The sequence below is a fragment of the Bactrocera tryoni genome, chromosome 4 (assembly GCF_016617805.1).
Source record: "Bactrocera tryoni isolate S06 chromosome 4, CSIRO_BtryS06_freeze2, whole genome shotgun sequence".
In the NCBI taxonomy this organism is placed as follows: domain Eukaryota; kingdom Metazoa; phylum Arthropoda; class Insecta; order Diptera; family Tephritidae; genus Bactrocera; species Bactrocera tryoni.
Genome location: NC_052502.1, coordinates 19,268,414 through 19,290,340, shown reverse-complemented (window position 1 = coordinate 19,290,340; position 21,927 = coordinate 19,268,414). Strand labels below are relative to the sequence as shown.

The following is a 21,927-nucleotide window of genomic DNA, read 5'->3' as shown; positions in this document are numbered from 1 at the left end:
TTCGAATTTTTCGAACTTACTTAAAATTTTCGAACTTTCTAATAATTTTCGAAATTTACACATTACAAAATTTTGGAACTTTCGAACTTACTGAAAATTTTCGAACATCCTAAATATTTTCACAACATAAAAATTTACACAAAATAAAAATTTTGCATTTTTCGAACTTATTTAAAACTTTCGAACTTTCTGAATATTTTCGAACTTTCTGTTGATTTTAGAAATTTATGTTAGATTTTGATCTTTTTTTGATTTCCTGCATTTTTTAATTGTGTTCGAAATATCTGGTAATTTTTGAGGTTCATATCAGTTTTCAATCTTTTGAAATTTCTCGCACTTTATGAAAATCTTTTATTGAAAATTTGGGCACTTTCTATTAATGTTCGAAATTTGTGACAACTTTCGAAAATTTTGCATTTTTCGAATTTGATGAAAATTATGAAACTCTGAAATTTTTCGAACTTAGTATAATTATTGAACTTTATTTTCGAAATTCATTCCAGATTTCAATCTTTCACGACTTTCTCACACGTTATGTTCGAACATTGAGATAATTTTTGAAGTTCATTTCAGTTTTCGATCTTTTGATCCCGTACTTTATTAGAATATACTGAAATTTATTTCAATTCCTGAGAACTTGGGCACTTTCTGTGTATTTTCGAAATTTAAGACAGTTTTCGAATGTTTTGAATTTTTTCGAAATTAATGAAAACTCTCAAATTTTTCGAGCTTGTTATAATTATTGAACTTTCTGCTAATTTAGGAAAGTCATTTCAGTTTTCGAATGTTTTGATTCCGAAATTCATTTCAGTTTTCGATCTTTTGAAATTTCTCGTACTATACCATATGAGAATCTTCTGAAATTTATTTAGATTACTTTCTGTTGATTTTCTATATTTACAGCAGTTTTCGAATTTTTGAATTTAATGAAAATTATCAAACTTTGAAATTTTTTGTGCTTTTTACAATTATTGAACTTTCTTCTAATTTCGAAAGGTCACTCCAATTCTCGAGTGTTTTGATTATTCTCGAATCAAAACTTTTCTAGTATCAGTATCACTCAAATATTCAAGTTAGAAACAATATTTTTATAGGCTATGCTTGAAACAAAGACCTGCGCAAAAGTCGGTCTAAATTAAATTTTTTTGAGAAAATAGTTTTTGATGATAATTTTCATAAACATTTTGTTTTGAATTTTTTCGAACTTACTGAAAATGTTCGAAGTTTAAAATAATTTTCGAAATTCGTGCCAGTTTTCGATTATTTGCAAATTTCTTGCACTTTATAAGGTATGATCGACTTTCTGAAAATTTTCGAACATGCTGAAAATTTGAATACCTTTACCTTTAACTCTAAAAACTTATGTACAACAAATTTAAAAATTTTGAACTTTTTCGAAGTATTTTCAGTAACTGTAAGTTTAAGACAATTTTCAAAGACAGTTTCCAAATTTCTTGTTCCATATAAAAATTTTGAATTTTTTGAAATTTTTCGCACTTACTGAAAATTTGAATACTTTCTGTTAACTAATTTTTTAAATTTTAAATTTTTTCGAAATTAATTTTTTTGAGTATTTTGAGCTCTCTGAAATTTTTAATTACTCTAATAACACATTTTCTCCTAATTTATTTAAGTCTAATTCTTTGAATTCGAATTCAAAATTTTGATAAGTCGAACTAAATTTCAACTAACTAATTCGAAGTTAACTATGGCTTGCAAAATCTAAAAATATTATTCTTACGTACATAGAAAAAGCCGAGTCCTCAGGATATTGTTAAATTCATATAAAGATGATGAAACTTACCTGTAAAGAAAGAAGAAAAATATTTTTAAATTAAATTTTGGAAAATTTTTAATAATTTTTTTTTTTAAATTAGAAGCTCAACAATTGAACTCTCCCCTCTTAAAATAAGCATCTTATATATTAAAACAGTAACCTCTCTTTAAGACTATTATAGCGATAATCACTTGTATTTCCAATACAATTCCTAAGGCAATTACACGCCCAACTCTCTCACCCAAAAAAATTTTATAAAAGTAGTTAAATGCATACATTTGTTATGGAAAACTTTTCAGCAGCAAAAATTATATTTGCATTTTATTTTTATGCGAAATTTGCACGCGCTCGTCACACTGTACATAACGCTACCATTAAATCACCACACTAATAATAATGAATATATTTTCACCACAACGCATGAGAGTTTATGGGAAAATAAAAATCTAAAACAAAAAAATATAAAAAAATTAGTAATATCACTTTTAAAACATATACATATATACATATGTCTATATTCATATTTCTACAAATGTATGTGTATCAGTGGCGCAATGGTCATCGCGCCGCGCTTGAACATACGAGCGTTGTCGCAATTATTATGCATAAATTTCGCTTAATTTTTCACATTCAATGCTCGCCGATCCTTTGTTCATGCCCCAGTGGCACTATCACGGCACGGCAGCAAGTGGCAGCAGAAGTAGGGAGAGACGAAGCAGGGCCACAGCATAAATGCAAGAGAAAAGGCATTAATAAAATGACAGTGGACAGCGAAGCGGCAAGTGCAATGCTGCTGTAGACGAGGCGATGTGTCACCAGGCATTGGCACAGATGCGCAAGCAACAACAACAATAACAAAACAACAACAATAACAAAACAACAACAGCAACAGTAGCAACAACGATATTAGCAATCGTTGCGGCAAACATCGAGGAAATTAATTCCACAGGGCAAATTAAGCGTTTCGCGCTACTCGTCGTCCGCGGACGAAGTTGATGCTGGCTACCGGCTGCCGACTGCTGGCAGCTACCGGTGGTTGGTTGGTGGCTCTTGGCTGCCAGTTGTCGCCACTGTTGCGGCAAGTAGTAGCTTGAGGCGTGTCGAGCGTATTTATAAACACAATTATACACATATACATACATATATGTATGTACATAGGTATCAAGCTCCCAGCTTCCTTTTGCTTCTTCTGTTCCTTCGCTTTTTCGCCTTTTTGTTCCATGTCATGCCTGCATTCGCTATGCTACAGCCACAGCGCCACTTTGGCTTCACTGCCGTCGGTTCTTTGCTCGCGGAGCGCTGCGTTTGTCATTCAAAATACGCGCATATCGTCCGGCCGGGCGTCTGGCAGCTTGGCAGGAGGGCATTTTCGCAACACGCTTCATTTGTGTCGTTGGCGATTTCGCAATTATTTTTTTTGTTGACATTTTTTATTTCCAATGCTTTTTTTAGTTTTTGGCACTAAATATTTCTTTATTAAAATTTTTTTTTGATTTACTTTTTACTTTAACTTTTATTCTTAATGCTTATTTTTTTTAACTTTCGCTTAATTTTCAAATTAATTTTTAATTATATTATTAATTCTTATTTTATCATTTAATTTTTGTTGATTTTTTTCTATTTTGGCAACTAAGTTTCATATTTTTTTTTTTAATTTTTTGTTATTAATTGTTATGTGATTTTTTTTTGATTATTTTTTTTTATTTATTTCTACTTTTTTAGAATTATTTTTTTTTAAATTTTTTAATTTTTGATTATTTTTTTATAGATTTCTACTTTTTTAGACTTTTAAAATAAAATTTTAATTTTATTTTTTTGGATTCTCTGCAATTTACTTGTTATTATTTTTTTTATTTTTTGTTGTTAATTTGTTTTTTTAATTTTATTTAATTTTTTAATTTAATTTATTTTTAATTATTTTTCGAATTTCTGTGGTTTACTCCTTATTAGTTTTTTAAAACCCGTTGTTCATTTTTTATATATTTTGTTTAATGTTATTAAGTTTATTTAATTTTATTTAATTTTAATTTAATTTGTTTTTGTTTTATTTTTTTGTTTATGAGTTATTTACTAGTTATTAATTGTTTTTAAATTCTTTCAGATAAATTTTTGTTTCAATCATTTTTTTACAATTTACTTCTAAATTTTTTGTGGTTAATTAATTTTATTTTCCTTTACTTTTTATTTATTTTTATTTATTTTTTAATTTTTATTATTAAATTTTTTTTTTTTAATTAATTTTTGTTTTGATTTTAGTTTTTGTTTCGTTTTTTCGAAACTTTCATGTTGCTAATTTTTTTTTAATATTCCACTATTTTTTTATTTTATTTAATTTTTTACTTATTTTTTTTAATTAATGTTTATTTTTTTTGATTTCTCTTTATTTTATTTTTCCATTTAATTATTATTTTAATTTTCTTAATTTTTCTTGCAACTTGATTCATTTTCACTTTTGCCACGACTGCTTTCTGCTTTAATTTAAGCTAATTCAATTTTTTCACTGCTTTATTTGCACACTCACACATTACCATACAAACGCACATACCTCCATACAAATCCATTTACCATTCTTGCCGCCTGTTTTTCTCTTACTTTCCTTCCATTTTATTTATATTATTGCTGTTGTTGTTTTTGGTGTTTTATCGCGTAAATGTCACGATTGTCTTGTCTTGTTTTCAATTAAATTTTTTTCGGAAATTCGTGTTGATTTCGCGCGACCAACGCCAGTTTCGCATTTATCATTGTTTGGCTATGTTTTTCTGGCAATTTGCCTGCAAGACCGTTTGTTGTTGTTGTTGTTACTGTTCTATTGCTGGCAGCACAACACTTAGAAGAAATTAATTCGAATAAAATTAGAAGAAAATTTAAGAGAGAACTCGGCAGGTGGTAAGAATAGCGAGTACTTTGATGTTTTCGGTTTTTCCAAGAAAAACTTTTGGTTTTAAGTATTCTTTGGAGAAGCTATAATTGTCACTATTGATGATCTACGAAAAGCTCACAACGCAGTTACACACATTTAGGCCTTAAAATCTCTTTATTCAACCAGTAAAATTAGCATTTACTAAATGAAATGCCAACAATCACCCATTATTGTCTAGCTTTCCTTGAAGATTCTGCGAGATAGTTCTTTAAATGAACCATTGTCTATGTTACTTATTTCGACTCGGTTCGGATTCGACTTCGACATATCCCGCTCATGAAGAGACAAGAACAATTCAGGAGGGTATTTTCGAACAGTTAAGCTATCCATAAGAATCCATAAACCTATTGGAGATGAAAGTGTACCCTTATGAAACACATTTGATCGATCTTACTGCAAATTTTTGAGAGACCAAACATTATTACATACATATTTAGTTAGCCCTAACTTGCAAAAAGCGAGTGCGTAAATTTGAAAGCTTCGGATAATTGCTTTGCGAATTACATCGTTTTAAGTGCAGCAACTTTGGCTATTTTGAACAAAGTGTATAAAACGGAACTTTACGTGTTGAAAAAATATTGTTTTTTGAAGGGAAAAAACACAGTTGCAGCCAAGGTTTGGATTCATCAACATTATTTGGACCCTGCACCAGTGAAATCGACCATTGAAAAGTGGTTTCCTAAGTTTGAACGAGGCGAAATGAGCACCGAGATGTAGGCAGAGGACGACCTAAAGCAGCTATGCAAAAAGTCCGCATAACAATTTTGGATGATCGTAAAGTGAGGTTCTAGCAGGCACTCTAACGGTATCAACTGAATGCGCAAATCGTACTATAAAATGGGTACCGAAAAGTTGAAGGATCGCTAATAAGTGTAGCCACGAAAGTCTGTAATTCTACCAGGAAATTTTCATTTGTAGCTACAGCTGACGCTCTGGAATGAATATTTGAGTTTAAGAAACAAGAAAAGGCTTCTCTGATGAATAAAGTGCCAAAGTGAAAGCTTGCAATGGTGTTTCTAACACAATCATTATTTTTAATCTACTCCTACTCTAAATTTAATTTTCTTATTTGAAAAAAAAAACTAGATATCTTGTGTTATCAAACTGATTTTCATATCGAAAACATCAAGCAAAATAGTATAAGTTTATGCATAAGCGATTTTGGAAGATTGAAATCTCTTTTTTCTGATTCGTCATTCTGTTTTCTGACAGTTCATGAATATCTCACAAAAAATGTGTTCTCAATAAGGTCAAAAATATGACATTTACGATCTTTTTTTTTACTCTGTCTGGTAGTTGAATTCACAGTCAAACTTGATTAAATTTTATGAGTAAAGCAGACCTCCTCGATATACAGAAGAGAAGGTGGAAAACTTAGAAAATACGAATATAAAATGATAGAGACAAAGTTTTCTATTTTCGAATTATTTTTTCGAATAGATTGCCTAAAAACTTAATAAATGCAGTTGAAAGACAGTCTGATGTTGTAGACTATTACTACTAATACTACTCTGAAGAAACTACTAATTTTCATCTATTGCAGTATTTAAGGTCTCTTCCTTAACTGTCGCAATATGAACCCTTAGTCAATTTCCATTCCCTATACAAAGAAATGTTCAAATCACACGATATATTACGAACAAGTAAGGAAGGGCTAAGTTCGGGTGTCACCGAACATTATAACGTTGATAGTTGGGTAAGAATTTATGGTAAGAAAATAGGGACATAATGTTCTTGGACCTTATGAAGGCTTTTCCATCTCTTTGTGAAAGGGCTGAAATCACACATTTATATTTCAGCACAACCGAAACGTACGTCATCTAGACCTATCAGAAGAAGAGCTAGAATTTCAACGGCTGGAAGTGTTTTTGGAAGTGTTATAATGCTGGAAGCTATAAATAATTAAAATTTCATCACCAAATAGAGTTACTTCTTTTAATAGCCTTTTTTTTTTGACAGATCACGCGTGAGTCGTGTTAAGATGTCATGTTATTCAGCATTGTTTGGCATTACATCATGGAAAAACTTGCGCCTGAACAACTTCGACAATATTAAGAAAATTCATGATGTACACTTAGCTGAGAGTGTACCCGAAAACCATGGAGAGTCGCTTCAGTGCCGTTCGCAGCGACTGGGGCAGCAATAACTGAAGCTGCTCGTCCTTCCCAAGCGACATCACTTCGCTCAATGGGCTTTTAAAAAGTTCTGAGAAGATCCGAAGTTTTCAGCGATGAGCAAAATTGTCGCATTTAGGACGAAGAGTAGTTGGTGGGCCGGTAGAATCATCGGTCCATATTTCTTCATAAATTATTATCAAGTAACCGGAACGGATTTTTTTCGGCAAGGATTGTCAACTCGGTATCATGCCTGAAATAGCTACAGAAATGTTTTCTGGCGATACAACAACAACAACCGTTATCGCGCCATAATAACCGACCATTTGATACTTGAAATTGAAGCTCGTGATCTCGGCGACAAGATGGCGCTACTTCATACACATCGCATCAATCAATGGATTTATTGAGAGAACACTTTGGTGAGCAGATAATTTCACATTTTGGGTAGGTCGATTGGTCACCACGTTCTTGTGATATCACACCGATAGATTTTTTCCTGTGATGATATGTAAAGTCTAAACTCAATGTTAATGCCGGTTAGCAGTCGAAATGCTTCAACGAGTCATCGAAAATTGGACTCAATGGATGAACTATCAGAGACATAGCTGCGGTCAATATTTATGCCAAAGAATGTTCTTTCGATACAAACATTCCCCATTGAATTTGACGTTTTTTTGTTTTTCTTTAAAAATGTAGGGAACGTCGGAATGGATCACCCTTTATAATTTTGTACCCTTTTATCTTATAAAAAATACACCTTTTAGGGTCATTAAAGCTTCCTTGCAGCCGCAGTTAACTTGTTTTCTTGCTTAAATATCAAAATCAAGAAATGTTCGCTAACAAAACGCTCAAGTTCCTTCCAAAAAGTGTGAAGCGCTTTGGAAAATATTGCTTTAAATATGTATATCTCTAAGTAAATACACTAAAGTGAAAATAATGTTGGTTATAATATGAGTAGACCAGGTCTATAGCTGCACTTGTGTATTTCGAACGTGTGCTACGAACGCTAACTGCAATTTACGGCTGTTACTTACTTACAGTTACAGTTGTTCGCGTGTGTTTGCCGATGTATTTCATTTTCGACAGCAGTTTTTCGTGTGCAGTTGTTGTTGTTGTCGCAAGAAGCGTAGAATAACAGTGAATTTGTCACGATGCCACGTCGCGGGAACGTGAGCTAAAGACGATATTGCGGAAAACCCAGCAACAACAAGCCATGAACAGCTTGAGCGATTGCCGCAACGTGAGGTGTTGAAACGCAAACGCTCTCTGTGTGTGTGTGTGTGTGTGTGTTTTCGGTTTTCCATATTTTTGTTAAAATATTCATTACTTTGGGAAAATTGAAAGTTTACGGCGGCATTGTGCAATGAAATGATATTGCAGTTGTTTTTGTATTGCAGTAATGTTGTAGCGCGAAATCGCATGGCGTTTGGTCAAGAATAGTAAGGGTGTGGATTGAAGTTAAACGAAAATTAAAATAATTTGAAAATGCTTGTTTCAATGTTTGCAGTAAGCTAGAGAAGCGATAAGAAACAAACACAGAAACCGTTATGATTTCATAACTTTAGGGAGCTTTTAGATTTGGCACTCGTCAGTTTTCTATTAATTATTTTACTCTGGGGTCTGCTGGCTTGCAATGGACCTGCCTTGAAATTCAACGTAAATTCCGTATTCCCAAAAGACAGGAGCGTCTGAAACTGAATATGTAAATAAGATGTAAAGCTTTTACAGTTAGGTTTGATGGCTGATCCAGAGAGCGCACTAGGACTACTATATGCAGTGCTTTTGTCCGGAGAGTAAATGGACTGAGTCGATTAAAAAAAAATGATGGAACCAAACGTTAGAATTCTTTAAAAACTTTCAAAATTTACTCCTTCTGAGTCGATGCAGTGCTGCCAGCGCAATTTCCAAGTGTCACGGAAGGCATTCTCCGAAATAGTCTTGTGAGCCGAGGTATATGCTGCTTGGACGAGGAGGCGCCGGACACTTAGTCGACGGTCTGAGTTCAAAATTTTGTGCACTCAAGTCACATTGTCGGTGTCACAGGTCTCCCTGAACGGTCTTCATCAGCGACCTCCTCCCGGCCTTCCAAAAAGGCCTGATGCCACTTCTTGCTAAAGCAACATTTGGGTAAGACTGCTTGATCATATCAAACGTCTGTCGCAGATTAACCGAGTTAAAATGTTTCTACTTCGTCTGCTTTCACACAACATCTGCAGCTGATGTTCGGTAAGATTCTCGAACATACAGCAATTGCTTGTTAGAAGTTCACAACTAGGAAAAGGCTAGCTGCACTAGATCTATCATAATCCATCTAAGTGCAAAAGAATCTTGCGACAGCGCAATAACTGTTGGTGCCCCAGCACTGACCAAGTTCTCTTGAAGCCCAGTTATCCAATAGTACGGCAAAGAGAGGGGACCATATTCAACTGATAGTGGGACTAGGGTACTTTTCCTTCCCAGCTCATGGCCTTACAAAGGCAAAACTCTTTCTCAACGAAAAACAACTAACACCTTATAAATCTCACCTAATTTCTGTCCCTAAATTTGGTTCAGAAGCTTGGGCGATTACAACATCACACGAATCCCAGTGTGTATGGAAAGTATTTGTAGTCTTCAGGTATTGATAATAGCAAATATTGGTTAAATTGAGATGAAACATTTTTTAAAATTGAACCGACCTTCCAGCTTTTCGCGTTGCTAGCTCATTTGAGTAAAGAAAAAGAGAGAATTTCTCTGGAGATGGTTTTGAATTCAACGGGTGTTTAGATTCTAGACCACCAGCAAGGGAAAAAATTGAGAACTCAGCTTAAATCGCTTGGGCTAGTTATGGAAAAAATATAAAGAAAGAGATATATTATTAAAGATTATTTATTGTTTTCCTCGATTATTTCTTCTTGTTTTAACGATAACTGCGGACGAGTTTTTAAGTGAAACTTTGCAGGCAAAAAAGCTTTTGAGGGGTTACATGGGTCCTATCGAGAAAACAGCTCATATTCAAAATTTTTTCTTTCATATAAGAAACAAAATATTTTGTTTTAAAATATTTATAAAAATTTTATGCAATTTTCAAAGGAAAATATTCAAAAATATGCCACTAAAAACATAATTTTCAGCATTTGCTAGGAAAACGGGTGCCTCGGCGCGGCAAAGTGGGCTACTTTAAGGTGAAATCACATATCTCGAGACTCGCTCGACCGATTTCAACCAATTTTAATAAATGTCAGTTCTTGAAAAAAACTTAATTTGATTTTTTCACTTCGATTTTGCGCGTCTTCTTCGCTCATGACATCTTCGTGCTAAATCAAGGAATATTTTTAGAAATGGGGTGGAAGATAGAAGAAATTTTTCCTAAAAGATTGTGTCAATTATTCGAAATCGATTTGGAAATGAAAGCTTTAAACAAACTGAAAGCTTTAAACAAACTGAAAGCTTTGACAAATTGAAAGCTTTAAACAAACTGAAAGCTTGAAACAAATTAAAAGCTTTAAACGAACTGAATGATTTAAACAAACTGAAAGCTTTGAACAAACTGAAAACTTTGAACAAACTGAAAGCTTCAAAGCCAGTCTAAAGCTCTTCTAAGGGATTTTTTAAACAAAGTAAAGCAGTTTTTATGAAAATTTCACTAAGTACCTTAAAGCTACCCGAATTTACTAACTTTAACCAATGTCATTTCAAAAAATTGAAATTTCACGAAATTAGTTTGCAAATAAATCATTTCCCAAATTTCGAGTGAAAAATCAATCAATTTTGAAAGCAACGCTGTCAATTGTTTGCAATTTCGGAAGCTGCTGGTTTCCCGCTATGACACAAGAGCAAAGTCAATAATAGAAAGCAACAACAACAAAATGCAATCACAGCAAACTTTTCATTGACAATCAAATACACAGGCACTCACACCAAAATTTCTATGTTGCATGCATGTGCGCGTACTGTTGTTGTTGTTGTTGTTGGTAACAACAATTGCACAATTTCGAATTTCCTTTGTAGACAAAAGACAGCTTCCCGCTGACGCGGCCCAAAATACAGCAAACTCAACGTGTGGCGCTTCTGTTGTTGCAAGCACAGGCGAATGCAACTGCGTGCACGAGTATGCGTGTGTGTGCGTGTGTGTGTGCGTTGTTGTGTATTTTTGGGCACATGCTTTGTTGCTCAACAGTTGCCCCCACTGGGGACGCGTAGCTGGCTGAAGAGACGACGGCCGCTGCAGCTGGCATGGCGACGTCATATACAACGAGGCCTGCGGCTATTTTCGTTTGCAGCGCCACAAACACACACACATACATATACATGCGTGTGTACAGCGCGCTGAGTTATAAGCTGCAACGGCAATACATAATGCTAACGGCAAAAGCACTAAAAGGTATGATACTAATAAAATAGCAACAAAAATAGCTGTTGCAGAGGCGAAGGCGAAAGCGGGCCGAAGGGGAGGGGAGCGGGCAAGCAACAGCAGGAGGCAAAGTTATATACAGTTATGTGCGCAGCGCGTTGCATGAGTAAGAACAATAACAACAAAATCAACAACAACCACAATATGAACTGCGCGCTGCGCTGCGGTTGCGTTTGTAATTGCATTGGCGCGGCAGCTGTGCGGTTGTGGCGCGTTGCACGCAGCTAGTGCGCCGACCGGCCCAAAGACCGTTCGTCTGCAACCGCAACATAGCCATAACAATAACGCAAATGCTCGGCGCGAAAGCGGGTTGAGGTTAAAAACCGTTGCGCCAAAATAATAAAAACTGCGAAAAGTCAATAATAAAAAAGCCGACAGCGGTCAGCAGAGGCCAGCGCAGCGTGCGGTATATATGCATATGAATGTATGTATGTATATATAACTATGCTTGCCGGCTGCCACCTGCACCGCCCTACTTCATCCGGTCATGCTTTTGGCAGCACTTTAACGCTTTCGTTCTGCCAGTGCTGGCGCGCTTCCGCACACTGCGGCATACACTAACTCATATACACATACACACACACATATATATATGCACATACTTGTATAGTTACATATATATGTATATATTTATGTTTACACACCGAATTTCCACTCATTTTCCGCGCTAACTTTGGCCACATTTCCTTCTCAGCCTCAATTTCAGACGGTCTGCCTTTTTTGTGGACACACTCTTCCCAGCCACATACACACATACATACATACATATTTATAGATATGTACTTATGTACAGTTCCTTGTTCGCACTGCGCTATTGGCTAGCGGCTATCAACTGGCGACTTAAGCAGGAAACGGCAACGCGTTGTTAAAATAGCGCATAAAGCGTTGGGGCAGACATCTCCTAGTACACGGGTGCTAGCTGATTTACGAGCTGAATATCGGCGATTTTAATCGGTGGATACTTGAGAACTGTCAGTTTTAATGCTCTGCACCTCATGCGTGTGTGTGTGTGTGTTATGCTTTTTGAAGTTTGCTTTTGATGGGCAGCTGGTTCGGGCAACAAATTGAATTATCTCCCGGTTAGTTTTTCCATTTTGAAAAAATTTAAAAATTTATGTATTTTTACGAAATCTTTACAACAAAATGTTGCACAATATTTTCGTATGCTGAAATCTTGTAGAAATTAATTATATAATCACCAGAACTTGAATATTTTCTGCAGCGGAACTTTTGGAATAATTTTTACTTCCTAAAAATTTCAGATATCTGTACATCACTGGCCTCGGAGTAGCTTTTGGAATATTGCGAACAGTATATTTATGTTAAATAACCTTACCTGGGTTTATTATTGACAGTTAGAAATCTTTCTCTGTTAGAAAAAAATCGACTTATCTGCAAGGATGCTCTAATTAAAGAGTCCACCATGAAAAGAATTAAACTGGAAGAGCAAATACTGAAGTCCGAGTAGACTACATATCGTCTTCAAGTAGTAGAAAACTCAAGATATGAAAAACCTCTTTGAGAAGGAAACCGGAGTCCTTAAAAACAAGGTATACTAATTTTCTCTCGTTTCTCGACACGTTATATTTATTTCTGGTGGAACCTTGAGGGAGGAGGATGGAGCCATATGTAGCAGTTCACACAAGTAAGAAATGTTCTATGAACGCCATTCACTTGGGAGTGGTTAAAAATGATTCTTTTACATATGACTCAAGCAGCTCACGACTTCCGGTCTTAGACCAAGTATCCTCTGAGTGCCCGTATGAAGGTGAGCTAAAGTGAGAAGGTGAAAAAGCCAATCCCGAGGGTTGTGCGCTGAGTTTGGGATCCGACATGTAAAAAACACACGCGATGAAAGGAACAAAGCAGCCACGGTGTCTACACCAATAAAGAAGAAGAAGAAGAATCTCGTGAGGTCGATTTATGCCGAACATCCTCAAGGCATAGAGCAGATTATTATATGTAGAGCTTCGTTAATCAAGTTTATAGCAGATAGATATCACTGCGATTTGCACCGAAGAGATATTTGATAACAAATTTCAGTATTTTCTTACAAATAATATCGGATTAATAACAAACTCCGAGGACCTGGTTTCTAAATGAACATATGTCTGGCCAATCACGAATCCACGCAGGTTTTTATTTCATACCGAATGCTTTGTATGATGGAGTCACAAAACCGAACTCTAGCGGTTACTTCTCCCTGTACTATACGTATGTAGATGAGTAAAAACCGCTAGAAGGGAGGAGCAGTGCGTGCTTACGTATGCCAAAAAGCTTGGGGAAGAGTTAATGTTCCCGAACTAACTATTAACTTCAGTTCCTGGCTTCCTGGCTGCTGTAGTGTTTTGTCAAGCCGAGATTGCAGTCATTAAGATCTACTGTTCTGCAGTGTAGAAGAAGATTCAGATAATAAACTAACCACTCTGATGGCAAGGTGGTGAAACAAGCCTTGACCTCACTAACGCTGCGTTTAAGGTTAGTTAAAGAATGCTCAACCTATAATATAATCTTTTGATATAAGTAGAGATGGAACGTTGCTACAACGGGAACGCAGACAACTGCAAAGCTAAAAACTGGCAAGGATAGGCAACTTTACCCTGCTAACGATCCATTGGAATAGGTTTGGTGTTCCGATCTCTACGTGCGTTCCACCAAAGAATAGCTGGGCTTCGCGTGCGATTGGCCAGCGCTGGTTTACTATTAGTTCTTGAACTGTCGCAAGATGTTTTTCGTGCAAATTGGAACGCAAAAGGTCCACTGAGCACTTCGACCTCAGTAAGGCCAGCCATAACCGAGTTTTAGGGGTTCTAACTAGCAATATCCCTATTGATGTCCACTTTGTAAGGTTAAGGCATATGATGCCAGGTGTAGAATCTATTTGGAAGAACATAAAGTAAAAGCAACTCAACACTTCCTTCTTGACTATCCCATCTTTCCAAAATCACGGCTTAAACCCGGGGAGCTTACATTTTCAGACATTCCGCTGACCTATAGAGATAAAATTCGAAGCAGATTTGGTCTTGAACTCAAAGTGTTTTGAAGATTTATGAAACAAGAAAAAATCACAAGGAGCCCATTGTGGTGAATACGGTGGCTGATCGATGATATTCATTGCGTTTTTGCCTTTAAATTGGTGGCTCGATGCGATGGTGCTTTATCATAGTGTAAAATCAATGAATTGTTCTTCCACAATTCCTACCGTTTTCAATGGATGTCCTCATGCTAACGCTTCAATACGGCCAAATAGAACTCCTTATTAATCGTCTGTCGCTCCGTAACAAATTCATTATGCACCAAACCACGAATATCGTAAAACACAATGAGCAACATCTTGATTTTTGAGCGTCTTTGACGTGGTTTTTTTTGGATTCGTCACGTTTTTTCCCTCCATTCCGATGATTGCTGATTTTTTTTTCAAGTCAAACTCATAAGCCCAAGCCTAATCGTCAGTTATAATGCTCTCTATGAATGTGGGATCGGAACTCGCACGATCAAGCATATCCAAAAAGACCTGTTGACGGTGCTCTTTTTGAAAAGCAAATAACTTTATCGGGACGAGTCGAGCTAGAACGCGTTTTATACCCAAAATATCCACAAAAACCGTTCAAACGGACTCACGAGAGATGTCGATCTCTCCTACCATCTTTCCTGATGATTTTCAAGCACCATATCTTTTACTTTCTTAATTTTTACAACAGTTGAAGAAGGTCGTCCAGAATGAGGCATGTCTTCAACGATTTCTCGACCGTCTTTGAAGGCTTTCTACCGCACGTAGGCGTGTTTTTTTTTGATAAAATTGAATCCAACATTGGCAACGATTCCGCACACGAAATTTTGTTAGAAATACTAAATTTGAGAAAAATTCTTATTTTGATATTTTCATCCATTATAAAAATCGCAAGTCACTACTGAGGTGTACCGACTTAAACGGCTGCTATGAACAAACTAGTTGACAGATCGCTTTCATATTTGGCATTATAATTAAGGACAGCCACACTAACTTAGCGAAATACATTTGTTTGAAAAATCATCTAACCGGGCAATAGCATCACAATAGATATTCTACCAGAGTCCCAAAGGTTGTCATGAGAATAAAGCCAATACAGAGAGCCCGAGCTAATTCCACATAAAAAAAACGGAATTAGCAACAACTGACCGTTAATGGCTATAGAATTAGTGGGGTTGAAATTTCGCTGAAAAATCACGCCCCACTTACACCGATAAGGTATAATCCACCAGCCCAGTCCATTAATCAATAAAATTGCCCTAAGCAGTAATTATTTTGCCAAGTGTATACTTTCGACACACAACAACACCATATTTACTAGCACTTACTTGTATATATAAATGCATATATGTATGTGTGCATGTGAGCATGTATTAGTAACGAGTTTTAACTTGGCAAGTCGACAAGTTGATATGCACCGCCTTAAAGGCCCTCACTAACGACTTTAATTGACCGTAATTAGCACATTAAAAACGCTCGAACCAAAGCAAGCGGCGCAAGCAAAAAAAATCAGTTGTTAAAAAATTCACAACCATACACACAGACACACATATAGACGAAGAGTAACAATTTGCAATGCGAACGATTGCAGCTGTTGCAGTTGCCTTTGTTGCGGTGTTGCAGTGTTGCATGTGTGGCAAAAGCGCGCGGCGCATAAGTTATAGCAGCGTAGACCATAACTGTATACTTGTTGTTGTTTGTATGTAGCTGCAACGCATTGGCAATAGAGTTGCTTGCTTATATTTTTGTATAGAAGTTTATATCTGAGCGTGTGTGCAGCCAACAAATGAGTGTGGCGAATGCGCATGCGCAACAATCGTAGTGCAATAATAAAACAAAACCAAAAGAAACCAAAATGCAACAACAAAACTCGCAGTATTGAAACAACAGCACAACAAAGAGAAAAAGTAACGGTGTGGTGGCAATCCGAAATCAGTTTAAAAACGCTGGCATTACGTGGATACACAGCGCAGGCGCGCATGCGCAGTTACTTATTCATATACATACATATGTACACGTGAGCATGTTGCATGCGGTGTTACGGTAATGTGCAACAAATATTTAAAAACCAATAAAAAATGCAGAATATGAGAAAACCCGCATACACAACCATAAAACAAAAGGCAGTTGGTGGCAAAAATATCAAAAAAATAAAAAATAAATAAATAAAAAATATATAAAACTAAGGCAACAATGCGCAATGAGGCAGAAATGCATTCAAAAAAGGTTCGATTGCATTAAAATGTAAGTTGGTGGTTAATTACGAAATGTAAGTGTGCGAAATTATATTATAATTTATAATAATATTAAGTAGATACATATTCATATAACATATTTGAGCAGATAACCTAGAAAGAAACTGAATGTATGGAAATAATAGCGGTCAGCAACAATGTAGAGATGGCTGGTATACGCAAGTTGTCTTTTATATTTTAAGCGTAAGCAACTCTAGTTTACTCAAAACTCAGAACATTTTGTGGTTTACAGTAACTCAAAATAATCATCTCCTCCAAAAAATGGAATCATCGAGTAATCCAATTAGAGAAACTTTTTTCAATCACTGGATCACGGGTGAGTCGTGTCAAGCTGTAATGTTATTTTTGTTCAGTATAAGTTGGCATTTCATCATAGAAAGACTTACGTCGGAGCAACGTTCAACCGTTCAACTTTATTACGAAAATCTGCGTTCTGTAAAGGATGTGCTTCGCATACTTCACTCAACTTATGGTCAACATAATCGGCCTTTTGAGCGCATTACTCGCAACAACATCACTCATCTTGACACCCAGCATTCACTATTGGATAATATTCGAGCAAATAGACCACATATTTATCTTCAAAAATGGAGCCGGTGAGAACTTAACCGTCAACGGCGAACGTTATCGCGCCATGGAAACCGACTATTTGATGCCTGAAATTGAAGTTCGTGATCTCAGCGACATTTGGCTTCAACAAGACGGTGCCACTTTTCACACATTGCATAAAGCAATGCATTCATTGAGCAAACTGGTCCGAGAGCAGATAATTTCACGTTTTAGACCGGTCGATTGGCCACCAAGATCGTGTGATATCACAACGTTGAAATTTTTCCTGTGAGGATATGTAAAATGTAAATCTATGCGGACAATCCCACTTCGATTCGAGCCTTAGAGCAAAACATCCTGCATGTCATTCGCCAGTTACCAGTCAAAATTCTCGAACGAGTCATCGAAAACGGGACTCAACGGATCTGACAGTTTGAGACCTAGCCGTGACGAACATTAGAAAGAGATAATTTTCAAAAAATTAAATGCCAAAGAATGTTCTTTCGAATTATAAGAAAAATTTATAAAAAAAAAGGATAAAAAAATTATAAAAAACGTAGGAAACTGCGAAATGGATCGGCCTTTATATACTCAGAACGTTTTGACATACCACCTCTATTTGTTTTGTTTACAGTAACTTAAAATATTCATCTCGGCCAAAAAATGGAATTAAATCGCGAACACACAAGTTGTCAATCGCTCAAAAATGGCTCGTGAGAAATTTTAAACAAAAACGATAACGGTGCTTCGAAAGACGCGTAACATTATGAAATTTTTAAAGGACTAAACAAATAAATTTTGCCTTTTTCCTCTATTGTCAGACCAAAAGAATAAGTATACCCCCAACCATAAGCCATTAAGATGTTGTAGAAGACGTCAAAATATAACTGACGTCATTTTTTATGTGATATACAGTCATCAGAGCTTTCTAGTTATGTTATTTTACGTTAAGTTACGATATACATACGTTAAGTTAAGTTATGTTACGATAAGTTATGTTCATATACGTTAAGTTACAATATGTTTTGGTTCGAAATACAGTCATCAGAGCTTTCTAGTTATGTTATTTTACGTTAAGTTACGATATGCGTTAAGTTAAGTTATGTTATGTTACGATATGTTATGTTATGTCACGATAAGTTTCCGATATGTTTTGGTTCGAAATGCTATGTTACGTTATGTTAAGTATTCTTATGTTATGTGTTATGTTACGATATGAATTTTTTTAAAGAGCTAGACATACAGGTTTTGCCAAAATCGAGGACTAGATGCTATGCTAAACCTTCAGCTATTAACTAATATGTATTATAAAAGAAAAATAATTTTTAAAGCATCCCTCTGAATAATCTGTGCAAATTGATAAAATCAGTTTCTAAAATATATTACATTTTATTTCTATATAATTTAGCTATCTTCAAATTTTTGAAAAAAGGCAAACCACAGATTCTATTTTCGACTTTTGGAATCCCGCATGTCTGTGATAACAAAAAATATATTCTTTACAGCAGACGTCTTCAACGCTTTGCTCCCCTCCACACATTTTTCAAACTCCACAGCGATACAAATCTTTTTAAAAAATTATTTTAGAATACTTCAAATACTTTAGCCCGCAATCAAGTAATGGATTTGTGTAGTGAATGCGTTTCGACAGGAATGTTGCAACTGCAACGAAGACTTGCAACAACTGTGCTGTGTGAGGCACACGAATAACTGAGACAATACACGCAGATATAGAGGAGCACAAAGATAATTGAAGCTAATAAGAAGACAAAGGGTGAAGTTCGGGTAAGCAATGCTTCAAAGGCATTGTCATCGTGGCCGCTAAAGATATTGCACTCAAATAAAACCAACGCCGCCGCCACCATTACTAACAACAATTTACTGCAGCGCAACAACTCGCGTGTTTCCGAAAGAAAGATGGCTGCCGGCGCAACACCAACATGCCACTTACTCACTCTCATATATCGTGTATATATTTGTTGTTGTTGTTGAATTTAGTTAAGCTGTCGCTATTGCTGAGTTGCTGGATTGCTATGTTGTTGGGATAACGTGACATTCCTGAAATAATTTTCATTTTAAAAACATTAAAGAGAGATTCTGTGGTTCCTCCTTGATTCCCTTCAGTGATTTAATCACTCTTATAAAGAATTTTTGTGAAACAAACCCAGCTGTTAATTATGTTTCGAGGCGAGTTTGAGTTGGCTTGTTTAAAATTTAAAGAAGACGGCTCTCGGTATATAATATCAGGCAGCAATATTGAATAAGGCAAGACATAACATAACGTAACATAGCATATCACAAGCTAACATAACTTAACGTAAACTTATGAACCGCCATATCAATAAAGCTAGTTGCACAATTCTGTCATCAACTATTCTTAAGAACGTTAGGTTAGGTTATAAGGTCAATCCCAACAGGAATCTCACTTGAAAGAGCTTAGTACGCCGGTCGATTGGGGTAACTCATACATTGGGTAGTTGAAAAAATCTTTTCGTATTTTTAATCAAACTTCAACTTATTTTTTATATTTATAATAATAAATAAATAAACAAATATGTATCATTTTGGTCGACCACTTTTTGCCATTTTTCTGATAGGGACATTATTCCATCAGTGTAAAACTTTCATCATTTCATCGAATTTTTCAGAACGGACATAGCATCGTCTTTGACTGTACTCCCCATAACTTTGCGTCTTAGTACCGAGCTCGATCTCTCTTTATATTTTTACCTTCTATATTTCAGAAATGATTTTGAAGCGATGGTCTCTATAAAAACAACTCGGATCTTGGGACACTAACAACACAGGGCATACCACAAAAGTACTTCGGGCTAGTTTTGATGGTGGACTAACAAAAGAGCTTCAACGTTTATTTAAGAGAAATCTCAGTAACATTATATTGATCATATCAGGGAAACTACCTCTGCGGTCTCAACTTCTACTTAGTAAAGTAGAAACGGCAGAATGTAGAACATGCGTTAAGGTTGGAACTGGCACCCAATGTTTCAACTTAAAACAAATTGGGCAGTTGGGGTAGAAGAAGATCAGATCATTTATTAAATTCACTGAGTTGCTGAAAATGTACGACTCTGTTTCCATTTTCTCACCAGAGATCTTGGACATTAAGCCCAAAGATCTGCGTGTGAAATTCCAAGCTGGTATTACCAATTTGGCCGCCATATCGTTGCATATTGTTGACGCAACTATTTCTTCGACACCACGCAGTGTTGCCAATGGTTTCAAGAATCTATTGGCTATTACTGCTGCCACCGAAGTGGATTTCATGGAAGCTGCTACCATCAAGAAGTTCATCAAGGACTCCAGCAAGTTTAGTAATGGCGCTGCTGCCAGAAAGAAACCAAAAAGGAGGAATCGGTTTCCGAGGAAGACGGCTATATGGAGTTCGTTCTCTTCGATAAAATTTGAATCGACTAAATCAACACTAGAAACACTATACACAATAAAATAGTGAGATTTTAGTCTCTGTGGTTTCACAATGGGCCGCTAGGAGGACTAGTTTCCGCGACAGACAATCGCTCTCCCTACTTGCCTATCTTTTCGATATTACGTTAACCTCCATTCATCAAAATCCTATTTTATTTAATAAAATATATTAAATAAATATGAAGCCTTCTTTCGTTGATTTGTACTCGTAGGAATTAAAGCAACGAGTGTGGGAATCGAACCGTAAGCCTATATATACGTACTTCTTTTATATATATGTATAATGTATATGTTGCAAAGCGGGCAGGCGCTTTACACAATCCGTAACACATGCGGAATACCGAAGTCCATCCTAGCAAGCAACGGGCAACCGGCAACCGGCCTGACAAACCGATGTAGCCCGGTGGCGACGCTGCGCGGCACAATGGCTCCACCGCAAGTCAAAAGCGAACCGCTCAACACAACTCAATGCGGCGGATGTTGCATGGAATGTATTTCTGCTTTAAAGTAAAAAATTTTTCGAATTCCACTACGTTGAAAAATTTGCGCGACAGCAACAACTGCCGCCCCAACGGCAACGGCAAAGGCAACGCGCAACACCGTAAGCCAAGCGCTTGGTGTTGTGACAACAACGGCCGCGGCACCATTTAGACGGCAGCCCGGCGACGCGGACGCGGATATGGCTGCCACTACACACACAATACATATACACAGGTACACACACATATGCGGACGGTAGCGCTGTTTAAGTAGAAGTAGCGGCCAACTAAAAGTAGCAACAATGGCGGCGACGCGCCGACCAGCCAGCAACGGGCAACAGACAACAACAGCTGCGTCACAAATGCAGCAAAAATGTTTTCGACGGAATTCGAAACTGAAACATTCAACATTTAAGCATCTGCATGCAAGTATATGTATGTGTGTGCTTGTGTACCTATGATATTTATTATAATGGCAAATAGAGATAAATAAACGCCGCGGTTTGGCGGCGGTAACACACAGCCAAACACACATGTGTACCCGCCGCTTGCCATGATTTTAGATAAAAGCAATAAATAAGTTATAAGTTGGAGAAAAATTAGAGCGGTTCTCACCATCTGTTGAGTTTCGTGTGACCCTCGCTGGCGGTGATTTTTACGAACCTGAGAACCTCTTTCAAGAGTTTGAAGCTTGGAACGTTTGTGTTTCGTGCGTCTTTATGGTTTACATTAATATTTTGCTAAGGAGTTGCTTGCAGCCCATGACTGAGATGTATTTCATTCAGAAAATATGTTAGCTCTGTAATTCCGAACCGGTTTATATAATAATTTGCCATATAGGGAATTTAGGCTTCTTTTGAGTTGTGAGCTAGTTTTGATATCAGAGATATTTTTTAAGTTAAAAAAACTGAACTTCGAAGCTTATACAAATATTTACTCCAAAGGATCGAAAAATCATATAGCATAGATCTCAAGGATTTCAT

At 36.2% G+C, this 21,927-nt stretch overlaps 2 protein-coding genes across 5 annotated transcripts in view; one reads left to right on the top strand and one right to left on the bottom strand.

Moving 5' to 3' along the window:
- The window catches only part of LOC120775003 (protein scalloped), a 289,532-nt gene that overhangs the window by 214,754 nt on the left and 52,851 nt on the right, over positions 1-21,927 (bottom strand). The gene's annotated exons all lie outside the window — the stretch shown is intronic.
- LOC120773519 (60S acidic ribosomal protein P0-like) lies at positions 20,101-20,490 on the top strand. The gene has a single exon (XM_040102476.1). The coding sequence runs from the start codon at positions 20,101-20,103 to the stop codon at positions 20,488-20,490; it is 390 nt and encodes a 129-aa protein (XP_039958410.1).